Here is a 19,918-nt window from a genome sequence, read left to right as displayed (position 1 = left end):
AATTATAAAAATGTGAAGTAAATAGTCACCTTGCAAAATTAAACAGTAATTGGAATTAGGTATTTCAGAAAAGCACTGTACTTGTAAATGGCTATTTGAGAATTGCACTTGTACATTCTGAAAGTCTTGTTATGGCTTGTACCTAGATGTCCCCTCAAAGCTTCATGCTGTTGGGGGGAGGGGGCTTTTTCAGAAGTGGCTGGATCTAGTGTGATGCTGGGATTAAGGATGGATTATTAAATTAGTCCCAATTGGCTTGGCATAGCTGACTGTGGATAACAAGGCCCACACTGGGTATGAGTCCTACTTGCCATAAGGCCGTGTAGCCTGGATATGACATGAAAGACAGAAAGAGAGCTGTTGGTGCCACTTGCTGCCTTCCTACCTTCTGTTGCCATGAACCATTCCTCCTCCACTACACCACCTTGCCTTGGAGTCAGCCAACATGACCGAAACCTCTCAAACCGAGTTTGGAAATGTGCACTGAAGGACAGTTTAAATGTGTAAAGCTACCATTTGGACATTTTGAAACTTCCTATTATGAAAAGGCTGAACAATAGACTTGAAGAAGCTGAACAATAGACTTAAAAACACATTCCTGCCAAAGCTCAGGCACATTTGAAGCTTTAAAAATCAGTAGTAAGTCCTTTGCCTAATGTGGTTTGCTCTTTTTGTAATAAATGGGTGAAACACCTAGCATTAGCTTCATGACATAAACTGTCAGTGCTCACCACAGTGCTGCATGTTCTGACCCACCTCTTGAGTCTTGTTTGCAGTTAGGCTACAGGTGTAAGGCATCTCTTTCAGGTGTGCACCTCAAAATTATCCCATACTCTTCAGTCTTTTTCTGATTTGGCAATTCAGCCATCGGACATGTGTTCCAACTGGTACAGCTGAAGATGGGGGACTTTATTTTTTGGCAGTGGTGCATAGGATTGAATTGATGTCATACTATGCTAAACCCCTACTCCTTTTTCCATTTTTTTTTTCACATAGGGTTCCATTAAGTCACTAAGTTGCCAAGGCTGAACTTATGATCTTCCTTCCTCAGCCTCCTAGAGTGCTAGGATCACAGATGTCTCTATGCCCAGCAAATTTAAACTTTCATAGTAAGCCACACCATTTTAATGTCTGTTACTTACAGCATAGCTCTTCTAGTACACTGCAAAAAATCAGGTAAGAAAGGGGTAGAAACAGTCATAAGTACCTACTATCCTGAGAAAGAAGTTTCAAGACTCTAACCCTCAGATGCTTTTAAAATTTCATCAGTATTTCATAGTGTAGTGCTATGTTAGAAGCATTACACTTAGAGCAGGTATTTCTGAATTTTGAATTTATGGATATTGAGATGGCTCTTTACGTATCAAGGTGTTATGGATTAAGAACTGGTGGTCAATTTAATGCCAGCTGGCTTACATCAGCATGGCATTGAGCGAAGATGCTCCACCTGAAGAAAGTTGCCAGGATAAATAGGTGAAGAAGGGAGGTGCTGAGGATTGAGGCGTTAAGGAGGCGCTGTGTTATCCCACGAGTTGCTGTCTTAGCTGTTGGTTCTCCTGGAGAAGCTTTGGTTCTCACATCGAGCATTGCTTCCTGGCTCCAGAGGGGAAGACATGTGCTGCTTGGTCTCCAGGATGAGCTCATCATGCTGCTTCCTGGCATGTACCCAACTGTGCTTTTCGTCGGAGGAGCTCGGTGCCTCCGTGTCACTGAGGATGGCTGTGATGCCTTCAGGACAGCCCTGGTCTTTGTTGTGTGACTTCTCAGCTTCAGCGTAAGAACCCTCATCCCACTAGCACAGCTCCTTCATCCTGCTGGCATAGACTTTCTGGCTTCCACCACTGACCCTTAGGTCTTCGCAGCAATTTTTAGGATCCGTAAAAGAGACTGGCGTGAGTCCTTCTTCTGGACTCTGGACCTCCAGTTGGGACTCATGGGAGGCACTGTCCTGAGCTCTGGGTTTTTAGCTGGACTCATGTGGGACATTGCTGTGGGGTTTAGGCTTCTGACTAAATAATCTGTCTTTGGTGTTGCAGATAGATTGCCTGTGTTAACTTCCAGTGACCATTATAGAAATATTATAAACTCCATGTCCTAATCCTAATTGTTCTGTGTACAACCTCTGACTACAACACAGACAAGAGTATTTCTTGATCTCTGTCAAATTCATTATGTGTAAATTTTTTTGAACTTCAATCAAATCCAAATGCCTAAATACAAATTTAACCAATAGCCCATTCCATTCTTTACACTCAGCCTTGAGGAAAAAAAAAATATTTAGAAGAAGTAGGATAGCATATCTTATTATCCTTATCTGCATGGCTCAAATCTTTGCAAATGCTTTTTTCTACTGTTTAATAATGCATGTTTATGTGGGGAGGAAAATCCTATACTGCCTTGCAGGTATTTCATGAAAAATAAAAATACTCTGTATTACACAGTACTTTCCCATAGAAAATAACACTAAACCAGAAGGCCTAGCAATGTCACTGCTTTGAGATGGCCATGAGATAATGGGGACAGAACTCTTAGGCCACAGAAGACACTCCATGTGTGGATAGCAGCTACTCCTGTTTATTTCAATTTGGGTTTACACAGCTGGTCTTCCCCCTCCACTCAGCAGTTTTCAATGGCAAGAAGGCTCCTTGTCTTTTCCCCAGGGATCACAAAGTACTACACCCTGACATTTGGGAGAAGCTTCATAAATGTTTATCAAAAGACTGAAAAAGCGGAAGGACAAACATTGTGAAAAGCATATTTACTTGAGTTCCATAATCCAAACTCACTTTAAATCCACTTTAGAAATAAGAACACAGTTGACATTAGGAAGGATACTCTGAAGATTTATACAACAGGGCAATCACACAAAGTCTTGTTAACTCGCAGCACTCCAGGCATACACACTGCAAAAGCCAAGCCTTTCCAGGGGTTCAGGCTTTCAAATGATCCCCCCAACCAGGGAAGGTCAAGACTGGACTTCAGGGTTATTCCTTCTCACCACATACCACACAATGTTTTCCCACAAAAGCCATGTTATCACAAGTATTTTGACAATTCTTTTTTTTTTTTTTTGGTACTGGAAATCAAACTCAGGAACTTGCACTTACTGGGCAGGTGCTTATGCTGTTGAGTTACATCCCCAGTCCATGACACTTCTTTCCAAACAGCAACATTTCAATCATACCATGAGGCAAACAATTTGCTGTAGACTGTCCCGTGACTCTGATCACTTAGTCTATTGCTTCTATGACAAAATATTTACTTACTAAATTTTAGTCATAATTTTCTGGTGTCACTAATTCCGCTACTAACTTCTTATCATTGTAAATCTGCAGATGTAAACATTTAAAAGTAGGAAAATTTTACCTCATATGACACTTTTGCTTTGAAAATTCAAAATGGATATGTCATGTAAAAACAAATGAGGCACAATATAGTTCAGATTTATGTGCTGAAAAGAAAACACTGAAGATTATTAGAAGGGCTTTCAAGCAGAAGGTAACATTATTTAATCATGGCTAAATGTTAAGACTGTCACACAGCTGTGTTATTAGTACCAGGAATTCCCCAGAAAAAAAAAAGAAAATCTTGGAAGTTTTGTGTGCAGATTCAGTTTTCCAATAAGGAAAGCATTCCAACATTTGGTAAGTTTAGGTGATTAGGGATCACTGTAGAACTGGAACACATTTAGAATTGGAACTTGTAGCATATCTATGCAAATACAAAAGGCACGTGAACCTGGGGTTTTTTATTTTACTGTTTCTTTCACATCTGAGTTTTAAAGGCTCCAGGGTATTGTTAGTAGAGAACTTAACTCACTTTAAAATGGAAACACATAACAAAGAACATACTGCTTTCTAGAAATCTATCCTCATGGAATACAGTATTCTGAAGTAACATTTGTATTAAAAACCAGCAAGTTTACTTCTGATAAAGTAAACCCCTAGGAGAAAGTCTTGACAAATCTATCAGTAACTTTAAAATTTCTGATTGCCTTCCTTCAACCACAGTATTGCTAAAGAGCAAAATAATAATAATTATATTCCAGGTGGATTTCTCCCTCTGGAATATAGTACTCTGAAAGTTTGTTAACATTTTTAATATTTTAAAGAAGTGACCATGCACTAAAAACTGAAGGTAGAGAGTGACTATCATTCCAGAGCCAGCTCTTTGAGACTACAGATACGGTTACTGTTAGGAGTATATTCACTGATGTCTCCTACAATACTCTAGTGACAGCCTATCAGCCTTAGAGAAACGGCTGCTGCTACACAACTCCTAAGAGTCACGTACAGTGAGCTGATGACACCAACAGGCTAGGTGCGGGGGGCAAATTCAAATGGACCAGCCATAAACAGGGTGAGTGTATGCAAGTGGCTGAACTAATGGAAGAAGAGAAGGCAGATGGAACCAAACTATTCTACCTAGCAAGGACTGGACCTGTGCAGTTTTCTATGTACAGAGACAAGCAGGGCTAGGCACTTAAAGCTTTGTGATGAAAATCTAGGGGAAGAGCCTGACCTACATCTTTAGCATTACTACTATCAATTATAACATACTTCTCATGAGAAAACATGCAGTCAGAAACATTACAGAGCCAAAGAGCCTAGGATTGTTCTGAAAATGAAATGGTACAAGATTGTCCAGAGTATCACATCTGGATTATAAAATCTGATGTTTTTATATTGTCGTATTTCTTTAACATTAATGGTAAATATTTCATTGAAAAAATACTAAAAAATTATTGGCAATGATATAAAGCCTTAGCTGGTACAGATATTACTGTACTGGTACCCATCTGATAAATACCTCCATTCAGACATTTTCTATTTTATTATCTGAGTATCTTAAACCAATGTCCTTAAATTGCTATTCAAAGGTACTTTAGTTGTCCCTACCACTCTATATAATCAATAGTCCTTTTAAAATTATATGCTACATATATAAAATAAAAATCTAATGCTGTAAAAAGTCTCAAAAATGTAATATCAGTATGTTGATTTTCTGAAGAGCTTGGCTCCAAGTTGGGATAACCTTGAATATTTATTGCCCAGATGGATTTAAAAAAAAACAAACTGAAATATAACATGGAAATGGTCCTGATATATCTATAAACAGAATATCACTAAAAACACTGGCATGAAATACTATATTTATGGTTGTGTGAAATTTTTAAGTCTTAAAGCCTCTTAACATAATCATGTATATTTATGTACAAAACATACATAAATTTTACTTTATTTAAAACATATGAAAGAGGTAATTCCAAAATCACACTAAACATAATAAATATAGAACTTGCTTTGTTAAAAATCTACAGTATACATTCAAGTAAAGGCTAAACTTCCAATGCCAACTATATTTGGGACAAAAATTAAACATTTACAATAATCAGTTTCCTAAAAGTGCTATTTTTAATACCTATAGAGAGGAAACTCATTCTAGTGCTTCTGTTTCCATCCAAACACCTATACATTCCTTTATTCACAGAGCCAGATGCTTCTGTTACTAAAAATACATATCCAAAGCTTTTATATCCTTTTAAATAGATTTAGCATTTCAGCTCTTTGGGGGAAGACAGATTAGTCCAAACAAACAACTCAGACCATTCTTAAATTATCAGAGATGGCTCACTTTATGACACACCCTGTTTCAACTCAGAGGAAACAAACTGGATGAATATGTTAGTGAAAAAAAGTTCCCATCCACACATCTAAGGTAAGTCATCTTTTTCCACATGAGAATTTGTGTAGGTCAAAGAGCATCTGCTGTAGCAGCCTTCCTGCGAGCCAGGCCTGGATGCCACGCTCCACGTCTGACTGGAACATTCTCTTCCGACCTGATTTGGTTTCGTTTCTTCAGGAGTTATATTCAGCACACTGACTGAACTGTTGGGGAAAAAAAGGGAGAGCTTCACAGTTAGGCCCACCTTCTCTTATCCTTCATGCCTCAATGTCTGATGCCTACAGGTCTGATTGTTCCCAGGCCTTGTGGGAAGTAAATTCTGAAGATAACATTGACCAAGAACATTAAAGAAAACTTTTAAAATGGCTTAATTTATCACTTGTATCTACCCACCATCTATTTCCCTACTTATCTGCTTATTGTATTTATCCCTCTAGTCTACTCTGAAGCACTTTGCCCAAGTGAAGCTTAATTAAGATAGACAAAGAACACAGCTTTTTAAAGCTAAGCTCCCACAGTTCTCCTTTCTATCAGTGTTTTCTGATCTCTCTACGGCTTCCTTCTATACTTGTCCATTTGTTGGTGTGTGCTCTCATCTCTCCATTCAGATACTTACTGAGTGCCTGCAAGAGTGGTTAGGAGAACAGAAACCTAAGCCAGATAAAAGTTTGACCTAACTTGCCTCAAAAATGAAGAAACCTGGTTAATTAATTAACTTTAGAATCTATGGAGCAGACACAATGAATACATTATCATCTGAATCTCTCAATTTTTTTTCACAAAATCTTTTCTAAACAAACATTTCCTGTGACTTTTGTTTACTCACTTGATCTTATAATATGGGAAAGCTAGAAAACGTTGTCACTTTTGATTCTGAAATTGAAATCAACAATCTGAAAATTTTATTTACACTTATTGACCAATACAGTACTTAAAACAAAAAACAAAACTCGCTTACAATTGTCCTCAGCTCAGAGTCCCTACACCTCTGAGGTGTCTTTGATGAGATCAGTGATCAACCTCATTCTGTAAGTGACTTAGTACACCAGTCACCCCAACTGGAATCCAAAACACAGTCTTTATATAAAATTCTGTTCTACAGTGAAGCAGCAATGAGGATGTTGTAGAGTCTAACTACAAATTCTCTAGCTATACTTTTATTATGAACTGAAAAAAGCTTCAGGTGCAAGACATCCAAATTTACAAAAGATCTAAAATTAACCAACCAAACTGCACTGCTTTTAACTCTTTCCTGTTTATTATATTCTTAGAGAACAGAATAGCTTAACGGAGTCCTTTAAATTCCCCAAATCTGTTTCTATACCACTAGTATTATTAGAGTAGCTCCTAGAATACAAGAAACAAAAAAGCTTTTAATAATATATGTGTTTCTTTTTCCTATCACTGAATGTTTAAATAGGACAAATACTGTTCAAATTCTTTACATATTCCTCACACTTAGCCCACAATACCATGCGATGTAAGTATTAAATGCTGAACTTTTATCTTTATTAAATACAGTGTCATCAAGGAATGTCTACATCACGTATTTCAAACTATAAATAATTATGTAAAACAGTAAAAATGTAAAATACTTCCCTAACTGGATTTCCTGGCCTACCATAACTCACTCTTACAATCTGTTTTCCACATAAGGAAACAGTATACTCACTAAAGTTTAGTTTTCTTCCCTCTTCTATTTAAACATTTCTAGTATGTGTTCACTGCCCCTAAAACAATTTTGATATACAAATACAGAGAGTGATGCACATGCTTGTAACCCTAAGCACTCTGGGAAGCTGAGGCAGGAGGATCAGAAGTTTCAGTGTGCCTGGGGAACTTAGTGATGCAGCAAGACTTTCTCAAAATAAAAGTAAGGGCTGGGGATGTAGGTCAGTGCAAGGACCCTGGATTCGATCCCCAGTACTACAAACAAAACAAAGTCAAATTACCAAGACTAAAATACTTCATGAAGTGAAATTCCAGATGTGAATGCCAGGGAGAAGCGGAGTGCAGATATATAGGAAGAATACTGATTGTGGCTTATTAATCACTGGCCCCAGGGGTAGGCATACAAAGGCTCATAATCTAATTTCCTCTGTGTTTGCAAAACTGTCACTTTCACGCCTCTCCATCCTTATCTCACCCCTCGAAGTCTCGCTCACTGACTGCACGGTCCGCTGCATATGGACACGTACATTCCAGCTCTGGGACCCACACGCGCCTCGAGTCTTCTTACCCTTGGTTGCTCCCTGGTGGAGTCCTAAACCCCCAACCTTTTCAAAGTCTATAAATTACAAGCTTTATTCCTTCGTATTGTTTTAAAATCCAGCTACTTAGCTACTCCTGGCCCACAGGCCAGCAGGTCTCTTCAACAGATAGCTCTCACCAGTTTCTTACCAGCACAGGCCAAATGCACGACTGCTTTGACTCCTGCTTTCTACGCGCCTGTGAAACCGCCAGGGCTCAGGCTACTGTGTCCGACTTGATTTAAGATCATCACTGCACTTCCAAACTCAACCCTCCCAGTTTTCCCATTGCTTTCTACCACACTAGGAATGCTCTGCTTGCTCTGCAAAGCAGCTCAAAGTTTATCTTGGAACAGGATCTGAGGTAGTGCTGACACTGTAGCTCAGAAAATGATTTAACAACTTGAGAGAGAAAACTCCTACCATGCAGCAATATCAATCTGTGTTACCAGAGGGTAGGGAGCAACCTCATTTACACTGTCACCCTTGGGGACAGACCTTTTTTATCACTCAAGAGGAATAGGTCTTTCTCAGTTATTTGCCCTTTAATGCCAATGGAACAGGCATGCTAGAAAAACCTTCAACATACGTACCTTACAAAAACTGTGCAAAGAAAATCTTTATATATATTTAGCACAAAGTACTTAAAATACTAAATGATGCCAGCAAATAGTACTATATTTATATAGTACTATTTATATTTATATAGTACTATATACACAAAAAGACCCGATTTAGCTCAGAGCAGGGACTGTATGTATCTACCTTGCTGCTGCTGTACACACAATACCTAGCACAAGCTCTATCCTGGACACCCACTAAATATTACAGAGTGATTATCCTTCTCAAAACCTTCACCTGCTGGGAATGCCATCAATATGTCAACTTTTCCCTAGCAGCGCCAAAGTTAGCAATTTGTCGAAATATGTATAAAGACCAAGTATGAGCACATACTTATGTTCCGAAACACAGGGACGTGTCTGGCAGGAGTCGAGAGTGGGTGAAGCAGGCAGAGATTTTGTCCCTTTAGATGTGCAAATTGGAGACCCATTAGACACGCTGGGAGGCTTTTTTTGCCGTGGCCTTGAGTGCATGGTAAGATTGTCTTGATCAGAACCTGTTATAAAAAGCGGGGAGGGGTGGGAAGGCAGCATATATGATAAAGTATTAAGTATAGTGAAAATAACTAACAAGGATCATTTATTTGAATTCTGGATGAAGTATGAAAGAACAAATGAACTTGCATATTCTGCAAGCTTTAAGGAGGATCTACTTTTAAAAATAAAATCTCCACTCAGAATTCACAAAAACTTCATATTTTTACAATAAAAGTTAATTTTGTTATGCTTGGTATTCCTGTCACCTCCATTTTGACTCCAGTAAATAAAATATTAAAAGCCAACTGATCTAGCGATCTCCAAGGTTTTATATTAATAATCTGTATTTCATTCCGAGGAATGTTCAGATTAAAGAGTGTACGAAGTACTTACTTCCTGAGAAGGCACTGAAAAGTTTCACATTTTCTGAGTTCTGGTGGTCAAAGGCAGTCATATTTAAAAACTGTTGCTTTAACCAGCTGGCTCGCTCTTCTTCAAATGCCTTTCTCTACCGAAACAAGCAAATGAAAGAAATAATAATCAGTGCTTCAACATCCACAGAGTCCCAACTTACCATGACTTCTCTAGCTAGCTGTGCCTGCACTCTGGCTACCTATATACAAAGCCCTATGTCTAGGAAATTAAGTTGAAAAACTCCGAAAACTTCATTTAGGCAAACTGTTTGAAAAATAAAAATATTTAAAAGGTCACTTATTTCACCCAAAAACCAACTATTTTCACATTAATTTTTAATTCAAATGAATAATGCAAAATGGCACAGAATATTAACATCTGAATATACAGCACACAGAAAAACACTCTACACTGCAAAATCATCAGACAAAAATAAAAACAGTAAGACTTGACTTCATCACACATTTCACCTGTCCTGAGGCCATCTCCAGTACTAGTGACTGCCAACACTACACCACCAGGGGGCACAGGCAGGCTGTGTCTCTCCACTCCTGAATGGCTGGTGAATCCCAAAGGCTCTCCTACCCTGAGACCTCTCATCCTTCTGTCCTATCCCCCCTGCAGTTCTCTTCCCAAGGGCCCCTGGCAGAAAGATTCTCAGAGAAGGCACTGGGCAACTGCGAGTATCTTTAGGAATACAGCGATGGGGCTCAGAAACAGGGCTGATTTCTCTCTCTCTGGATAGAATATTCTGGTATAAACTATTTTGTTCCCTGCGGAAAACAGCAATTGAAACAGACTTCCACAGCTGTGGAAGAAATTCATGTCAGCTGCTAAAAACCAATACTCACACCTTTATTCATAAATATTAATACAGAATCATGGATCATCAGACATTTGAATAAACTGATAGCATAAGAGAAAAAAAACTGAGGTCAAGATAAATGGGTCAGAGATAATAGACGGGAAATATCTTTTAAAAGATAAAAGATATGAAATATCTTTTAAAAAGTTATAACATCAAATTAATAAATGTCTGTAAAATAAAAATGCTATATAAGGAAAGCAAAAATTAAACTTATTAGAACTTTTAAAAAATAAATTCTGAAATAAAAACTCAAGGGCTGAGTAATAAAAGTGATTGCCAGTTTGGAGATATACAGATTAAAAAAAGAATACTGAAAATTTAGAATACAAAGTAAATCAATAGCAACACTCCACAGGCCAAATATTCTTTAATAGGAGTTTCAGAACATGAAGAAACCAAAGAAGATAAAAATAAAAATATGCAGGCTCTCTACAAGGCAATATAGATTATGTTACAATCTGGCTTCTCAGCAAAAACCAAGGAGTAGAAGAAATGGAATAATTCAAAGTTTTATGGGGAAAATGTGAAAGCCAAATTCTATACCTAGGTTAATCATTTAAATAATAAAGTATTTTTGGATATTCTAGGATTCAGAATATTTATCATTTATGTGCTATTTCCAAAAAAGTTACTTAAGATACATAACACAGGAAATTCAGAGTAACCTCCCCCAAAGGAAACATGGGATAGAAGACATATAGTACCACATCAGTGTATTTCGACTCATGAACACAACTCTCTCCATAATTCTTATCAAAAACCAAATTGGATGAGAAATGAATCAAATTCCCTCATACACTGAACCTAACCACTGAATTTTATTTGGTTCTCATCCAATCTGGCCTGCAACCAGAACTGTGGAAAGAATCAACGACATGATTCAGGAAATCAGGAAGGAAGCTATGGAGAAAGTCAAAGATTTCACTAGGCCATGATAATCTCTTCTGGGTGGCAGAGTCTACTAACAGTATATTATCTGGGTTCAAAAACATCTTTAATAGAATAATAGTATGTAATTATGGTGGGGTCATTATTGTTTTCTGCTTTTCAAAATAAATACTTATTCCTGGATTATATTAGAGAACAGAATACAAACATCAAGTGGTTAACACTTGATAATGAGAATATGACAAACAAAAACAGGGAAAACAAGGACAACTATAAGAATCTCCTCATCTGTAACTGCAGAGATTAACTGACACCATCTGAGGTTGAACAAACATTAAACGGAAGCACACACACAAAAAACCAGAAGCACTGAACATGTTTTAAGTTAAAAAAAAAAAAGGCACCCAGACAAACATAAATTAACAATACTATAAGGAAATAGATGTGGAAGAATGTAGGATAGAGGAAAAATATAAGGGGACTAAATGTCTTATCTTTCACAGCAAATAATGAGTGGACTAACAGCAAGGTCAAAAAAAATTTAAACATTGTACATTAAAGTTAAGAGTACTTCAGGGGCTGGGGATTTAGCTCAGCGGCATAAGCACCTGCCTTGCAAGCAGGCAATTGTGAGTTCGATCCCCAGTACCGATTAAAACGAAAAAGACAAAAAAAGAGTTAAGAGTACTTCCCAGAAGAATTACCAACAGAAACATTTAATAGTGGTTTCCGCTAAGAAATAAAACTAGTGACAAACAAGGAGGGTGTTTTCTCATTTTGTAGCTTTTTCTATGGGTTGCGTTAAAAAACAAAACAAAAAAACCATTTTCAGATATTACTTCTTTAATTTTTGAAATGGAAACATGTACGCCATATAGCATTAAAAATCAAGCTGTAGGGCCGTGAATTTAGCTGAGTGGCATAAGTGCCTGCCTTGCAAGAGCGAGGTCATGAGTTTGATCTCCAGTACCAAAAAAAACCACACCAAGCTGTAGAAGTGCATGTGCGGCTCTTTTTTTTTTAGCACTAGGGCTTGAACTCACGACCTCGTGTTTGCCGGGTAAACGATTATGCCACTAAGCTAAATCCCCAGCCGCAGAAGGGCATGTGTGTTTGTGTATGTATGTATGCATATTTAAATAAATAAATCCAAACTATTAGCTATTAATGAATACATTCCTGAATGATTATAGAGGGAGAATGTGTGTATGTGTTTTTTACTGTACTTATGTGAAACTAAACAAATAACAGCAGAAAGCTAATCAGAATTTTTTTTAAAATTGCAGTTGCCAAATTGGGTAATGGGGAAAGATACCACTGTGTAACAGCTCATATGACCGACCTTCCTTCAATTTAAGATTGAGATAATCAGTGAAGTATTTATGAGAAAAATTGGACAGTAAAGAAACAATTACAAGAACTACAAGAACCCTACTGAGGCTCACCAACCCTAAGTCCCAGAATTTTCAGGAGCTCAACTGTTCACAATACCTCCAATCCTAGGCGAATAGCCGCTTCTGTAAAACTTCGTCTTTCTCTTTCAAAGTTCTTTTTCTGCTCTTTAAAAAGAGACCATTCTTCTTTAAGGCGTTCCTTCTCTTCCAACAAGTAACAGTCTCGGAATAGTGAAGTGGTGTCATCATCACATGCAGTAGCAAGCTGCTGCTATTAATTTTAAAACATAGTAAGTTCCAGGGGATCCCACAACACTCTCCCCCAGGTTGAAATGAAAGGGAGGGAAGGCAGGTCAAACTGAATGGCAAGGTCAGAAATGATCACCAAGTCAAATAGGAGGTTTTTTCAAACTCTACGACTCATTTGCAAAGCATGAACATTTAAGGAATGGTATGCGACGTATCTGCTAGCAGAGAATTTAGTTTAGTTTTGGAAAATGTCAAGTACATAGACCTCTTGATATTAAAGAATAGAAATCTAATAAGATTTAGTAAACTTCTGGCCTTTCAGAGAATGTAACAGCACGAAAAGATAATTCACACTTACCTGTAAAAGTTGCTGCTGTGTTTTAATCATTTCTTTACACTGTTGAATTTCTAACTCCAGTTTCTCAGTTTCTTGTTCATGGTCTTGTCGTGATATTACGTCTTCATCATTAAAACCTTCTAAGTGTACCTTTGAAACTAACCCAAACCCGTTAAGTTGGTATGTTTTACAGTCACCATTATTTTTTCAACGTATTTAAAAATCAAGGCTCTTAGAAATTTGCAGTATCTCATGGGTTTTCTAAGACGTAGTTCTTTCCATAAGCTATGATAAAATTATATTATTTTTTAACACAGCAAAAATTCTTAAAGGCAAAGCAACTATAAGTTCACAACTATAAATCCACATGCTTTTGGAAAAAAATGATATCATTAAAAACAGAGCTCTACTGCCAGCATTTCATTTGTAATTCATGTTTCCCAATATCTGGATTAAAAACGACTATTTGCCAGGTGTGGTGGTGCATGCCTGCCTCAAGTGCTGGGGCAGGATGACTGCTGTGAATTCGAGGCCAGCCTGGAGTGAGTTCAAGGTCAGCCTGAACTGCATAGTGTGACCCTGTCTCAAAAAGACAAGAAATAAAAACAAAAAACCAAAAATGGACAATTTGGCTATTTTCACAGAGGAATGTCAACAAAAATTCATACATTATATTAGTGCTGACACTACTTCAAAGATCAACGCAGTATTACAAACCTTGTTCTTTCACATTACATTTAACAAACACCACATTCAGACATACTTGCTATTTACTAACAGTGATGACTAAAATGAGTAAAATAACATATAAATTCACATTCAGACTCTAATAATAATTTGTTGATGCTCTTAACTAGTTAAAACTGGCAATGAGTGCATTATTTTAACAATTTAAAACAAATTTTCTTTAGATGAACTTAAATTTACTGAGCAGAAATCTTAATTTTTCTGATTAAAAAGCATGCAAATTTTATTTAATAAACACACAATGTGAAATATTAAGGACATACTCAGCAACACAGACCTACATATAAGAGTAGGGGATAATGTCTAATACAATGTTAAATGAAAAAAGCATACTGAGTAAAATAGATGTATTAGATAATTCTAATTGTTCAGTGTTTAAATAAACATTTCACAAATCCATAGAGAAAAGAATAAAAATGATAGGCACCAAACTGTTAAGTGCAACATACAGGGAATAGGTAACTGTATATTCTACTTTATGTATTTTACTGGTATTTGGCAATGAATATTATTTCAAAAATAGTTTTTACAGTATTATTTGGAACTGAGTAATACGCAAGTACGTGGAAATGGGGATATAGCTCAGTAGTACAGCACCTGCCTGGCAAATGTGAGGTCCTGAGTTCAATTCCCAGTACCCCCTCCCACCAAAAAAAGAAAATGAACTCTATGATAATGAATGTTTGAAGTTTCAATGTTTAGTGAAAGGTCTCAGTTTTCTATAATTATACATTGCATTCACAGCAGATAGATATATAAACACCCTTTTTTTCACAAATAGTTTCTGTAGAAGCAAGCAAAGGGTATTTTTCTTATTCAAGTTCACATCTCATGGTAAAAACTAAGGAAAATTTTGCTTTCAAGCCACCAATTAAGCCACAAATTTCAGGTCTGAGCCTATATTTTGGCTTTCAAAGGGTGAAAATCCAGTAGGTTACTATTACAACTCTCTTAACAGGCAGTGAGGCAGGAGTTACCTTGGTTGTCAAGTTTTTCTACGTGACTTTTCAAAATTCTCCACTGTTTTCTGATGCTGTTTGTAAGCTGCTCTCTCACAGTCTCACAGGAAAGGTCCCACACACTCTCTCTACCCAGTTCCCCGGCATCTTCTTCAGCATCAGAGATAACCTCCAAATGAAGAAAGGAAAAAAAAACAGAATGAACTCTCAATAGATGAGGGGACTGAATGATTATGAGGTTCCTAAAGTTAATGAAAATTTCTCTCTATGAAAAGTAGAATACATGACACTTAAACAAGTGAAAGGTGATTTGCCTCCATGGTTACGTGTGAGCTCTACAGGCAGATCTGGTTCTGTGCAGGACAGAATCTGGCAGACTAGTTCTGCCATGGGTCACAGTGGGTTGGTTAACTACTGTGCCCATTTCTTCATTTACAAAATGGGGATAAGGGTACTACGTGGGGATAATCAGATTATAATATTTGAGGTAATTTGTCACACAAATAAAATGAGACAATGCTTATCACGTGTTTACGCAGTGCTTGCCATGGATTAAGTGCTCAGAAGATTATCTGCACTGTTTCCCACAGTGTGTCTGGAAACACACAGGGGCACGTACAGGGGCACTTTCTGTTGTTCCAGTGACTGCAGATAGCACAGCACTGGGTATCCTGTTCAAAATACCAACCATGTGCCCACTGCACATGCCCACCCATGCCTTGGTGATTCTAGTCAGTGATGTAAAGATCATCTCAGACAGAAAAGGCTACTTACAGTTCCCGTACTCTCATCTGCTCTTTCTCTAGGTTTCTTCTTTTGGGGAGAAAGAAGAGAAATCATTTCCTTTTTCATTTGCTGAAGAACCTTCTTTAGTTCAGCATTTTCCAGTAGGATTTGTTTCTGACGGTATTCATAATCATTCAAGAGAATTTTATACATTTCATCTTCGTTCCTGAGAAAGAAACTGTCATTACAGAAAGGTAATGGAGAAAGCAAAGTCTGACCACTGACTTAGCAGGGTAGGCTCTACCTGGCTTCAGTTTTACCAGTCCTCCAGGACCCCCTTTTTCCATCAGCTCTGCCCACGTAGTTTAGAACGTCCATGGCTGCAAAAGGGAACACAAAAACAAATTCTTACCACATATACTTAGAAGTCTAATGCATTCTGCACAGACTATGGATGTGAATTAATCTGGTAGATAGGCTGAGACATGGAACCAAAGGCCTAATTTCAAGTTATAATTCAATTGCTTATAAGCACTGAGCGATCTTGGTGGACTTACTTAACTGCTAAGCTTATTTTTCATTGATATGGGAATAAAACAAGTATCTACCCAAAGAGTTGTTGCAACTGAAAGAAACAAGGTTAAGGCAGTTAACCCAGGAGAGGTGAGCACAGTAAGTATTTAATAAATGGAATTTTGTCACTCTGATTACCAAGGGCTGGCAAACTACAGCCTGCAGGTCAGCTACCTAATTCTGTAAATAAAGTTTCATTGGGACACAGCCAGACCTGTTAGTGTACATACTGTCAATGGAGACCTCTCTACACTGGCAGAGGCAGTAAGTCTAAAAAACATTTGGAGATCCCACAAAGTCAAACAAGTTTACTATTTGGACCTTTACAGAAAAGGTTTGCCATGCTCTATCAAAACCACCATCACCATCATCACCTTCAAGAAGTCAAGCCCCTGACGACAGGAAATTCTTGCATACAAGGATGAGAATAAGTTACTGCAACTGCAGTGCTGACCACATCATCAGAAAAACATCACTCTCCACTGGGTGTGGAACAGGAAGCACCTATACCTCTAAATCTAAGTGGTCAGTGTCTAGAATTTAATCTGTAGTAGATGCCTCTAACTGGACGTATTTTGTGCTTTCAGCATTTTCCCACACTCCTTTAATTTTGTTCTTTTCTTCACAGATGAACACGAGGATAATAGACCTTAAAATTCATGATCATCCACACGAATATGACTTACTAACTCAGAATACCTAAACATTTCCAAACTTGTCTTAATTATTATTACACCTTCACTTTGTAATTTTTGGGAATTTTAAAAATAAAATATTAGATAACTACACTACAATAATGCACCACTTGCTCCAGCAGGCAGAGCCCACCACCGAGGAGCTAGAAGCACATGCTCATAGCTGCGTCTGACGCCTGGGTGCATGTTAGCGAACACAGGCGCGCAGGCGTGGCATGTAGGGCAGAAGACCCCAGAATTCCCTTGGAGAGCACTCTTCAATCAGGGAAATGCACAGACTTCTCATTCCCTGGTCTACGCCAAGTCAGTGAAACTGCTCTGCATACCTCTACTGTGCTGCTTAACTTTTTAAAATCTGTGCTATTTACTTGAAATTATGCACATACTTGCATGAATAGTTGTAGATTGAAGTTTTCAAAAGAACGATCTACAAAAAAGAATCCATCAGACACTTACACACTTTTACAGTACATCCTTTCAAACCTCACAGCTAATCTCATTGAAAGAAACTCAAACGCACATGAATGAGTTGGTCGGATGAATAATTTTATGAAGTTACCTCTAAAAATCCTACTTCTTTTGATAGTCAAAAACACATCCTGATTCTTACTATTTGCTATGGACAATCAGAGTATCCTGTGGCATAGCTTTTCCTCTATGCATCAATCCTATACCTGTCATGTTAAATATATGCCACTTACGAGGCAAATCTAAATGAATGAGTTTTTATTGTCTAAATTTCCACTTTATATGGATATTCACCATCTAAAACCAACTGTATAAAGCACAAACACTGCTGTGCATGCTATATTTACACCTATTTTTCAGCATCTTATTTAATCTCTTAGCTGTATTTTTGCCAGTTGCTTACCTATTTTTTTATCCTTTTTGTTCATGACAAGTTGATGTAGACGTTCCTTTAGTTTATTATATTCACGTTCTTTTCTTTTCATATCATGATTATACTGAGTAGCTCGACTTGCAATGATGTTTTGTAATTTTTGTACCTGAAAAAAAAATTATCAAATGAGGTTAAGTCTAATTAAAATTCAAAAATTCATCTTCCTATATAATGTTTAAAAATTCTAGGATGATTTTTTCCTTCAGTGGAAACTACATTTTAAAATATTCTTAATCATGGTTTTTATTATTTAAGTCTAAAATTTCTAATTTTAAATCTAAATTCATCTTCTACACTTTTACCTTTAGAACCTTTTAGGGAAGTATTAAAATTAATAAAGCTTTAATGAAATAAACAGGATATATTGGTCGTTGTTAGTGATCTCCTTACACTGTCACCCTGCAATCACTTTCTTTAGTGTATCAGGAACTAACTGTGAGGTGTCTTAGCCAGTGGCACTGCAGCAGGGACCCAGGGTCATTTCTCTCTGATCAGCATTCGCTGAGTGCCCACTTATGTGTCAGATACTGTTGTTTAAAATTTATATCCACTGTGGCTTCACAGGCATCTTGATAGGAAGCAGATTTTATCCCAGCCATTCTCAATCCCTGCTACAGATTAGTATGATTAACTTATTCCTTCTAAAAGATGAACTATATTACAACCAAATGTACTGAACTATATTGAAATGTAATTAACAAATCAAGTATAAATGTTATGTGAAATAACTCTAGGAAATACGTATAAGCAGCTTTATGGTTTGGTTAAGATGCTAATTATCCATTTAGTAGATATACTACTAAATAATCCAACATGGCAAAGTAAGTTTCTCAATTACTCCCAGGGTTTTTAAATACAATCCCTTAAATGTCTTTTAGTTAAAACATACAAAACACTGAAAGTAAGTGTATTTTTATAGTTGGGGATCATAGTACACAGTAATAAAAATAATAGTTTTTTCTTAGATACATTACAAAATATTTTCAAATGCATTAACTCCATAGTTCCATATAACTACTAAAGAAAAGTTAGAATTATGCCAAAAGATGTCATCATTCTAAATAACCACCAAGTGAGAAATTAGAATTAGACCAAGTAACCACTAAAACAAGTCAGCACCTTTGGTCCAGATATAAGACATTTAAAACGAATTGCTCCTGTGCTCATTTAGTCAAGTAACTGCCTGGAGGAACGAAGTCCTTGTTTAGTGAAAGAAGGGGCAGATGGGGCTGATGGTGCAGTAGTGTGTGCTTGGCTTGGGCAAGGGCTTGGGTTCCATCCCTACAATCACAAAACTAAAACAAAAACAGGGGGCATGCCAGGTACCAGGTACCAGGTACAGGTGCAGCAGAGAATCAAAGATCTGCACTGAAAGCACCTTTGTGCCTAAGAAAAAGTGAGTGATGACGTGTTCAGTGAGGATGGCTGGTGCAGGCAAGGTGCTCTAGGCCCCGGCTGTTACCAACTGTGAATTCACCAAGCTGAACAGATCCCCTGGAGCTGGGGAGGGAGGGAGGGTGAGGGCTGTGCTAAGGCAGGCTCCTGCTGTCAGCTAAATAGGACACAATACTGTACACAGAGGTCCCCCAAACCAAACTGATCAATGAGTAACAGTGTTTTTTAAAGTAAAATGATTCTTACCAATACAAAAAAAAAAAGAAAAAGAAAAACAAACATACAAAATTCACTTCAACTTCATGTGCAATAAAATAACCTACCTCATCCTTCTCGTTTTTCAGTAGCTGATGCAAATTCCTGTTCTTGCACTGCAACTGTCTATCTCTCTCCTGAAGCCCAATAATTTCCCGCCTAGAGGTTTCCAGTTGTTCCTAAAATATCCATGCCATTCTGATTAAAATTAACACAAAATTCACAACAGCTACATTCTTAAAAGACCAATAACAAGTCCTACACACTAGTTTGTTAGCTAAAAATCAAATTTAATGTCATGCAACAAGCTTAATATTTTAAAATTAGATTCTAAATGTCAAGTTTTGTATCATTTAAACACCAAATTTTATATTAAAGAGCTTCAAAATGATTTCTTTGAAAGGCTCGCCCCTTATTACATAATGCTGCCACATATTTAAAATTTCTTTTAAAGACTTTTTAAAGTACTTTTTTATTAGTGCATGT

The 19,918-nt window shown here is 37.3% G+C and overlaps 1 protein-coding gene across 5 annotated transcripts in view; it reads right to left on the bottom strand.

The window, feature by feature from the left end:
* Positions 1–2,743: 2,743 nt before the first annotated feature.
* The window catches only part of Ssx2ip (SSX family member 2 interacting protein), a 39,382-nt gene continuing 22,207 nt past the window's right edge, over positions 2,744–19,918 (bottom strand). For 4 of the 5 annotated variants that reach the window (XM_063257538.1, XM_063257549.1, XM_063257542.1 and 1 more), the window contains 10 exons: positions 19,501–19,611; positions 17,753–17,888; positions 15,918–15,993; positions 15,662–15,839; positions 14,906–15,056; positions 13,203–13,339; positions 12,693–12,866; positions 9,425–9,539; positions 8,889–9,051; positions 2,744–5,888 (listed from right to left, as the gene is read on the bottom strand). In XM_063257538.1, the coding sequence (XP_063113608.1) occupies positions 5,714–5,888; positions 8,889–9,051; positions 9,425–9,539; positions 12,693–12,866; positions 13,203–13,339; positions 14,906–15,056; positions 15,662–15,839; positions 15,918–15,993; positions 17,753–17,888; positions 19,501–19,611 (1,416 nt within the window). In that variant the 3' untranslated portion in view covers positions 2,744–5,713. The remainder of the gene's footprint in view (positions 5,889–8,888; positions 9,052–9,424; positions 9,540–12,692; positions 12,867–13,202; positions 13,340–14,905; positions 15,057–15,661; positions 15,840–15,917; positions 15,994–17,752; positions 17,889–19,500; positions 19,612–19,918) is intronic. The other variant, XM_063257546.1, reaches the window with a different exon arrangement.

The sequence above is a fragment of the Cavia porcellus genome, unplaced genomic scaffold (genome assembly GCF_034190915.1).
Source record: "Cavia porcellus strain 051 isolate PalLab524CR breed Dunkin Hartley unplaced genomic scaffold, mCavPor4.1 scaffold_1, whole genome shotgun sequence".
NCBI lineage: Eukaryota > Metazoa > Chordata > Mammalia > Rodentia > Caviidae > Cavia > Cavia porcellus.
This window is presented reverse-complemented; position numbering and strand designations above follow the sequence as displayed.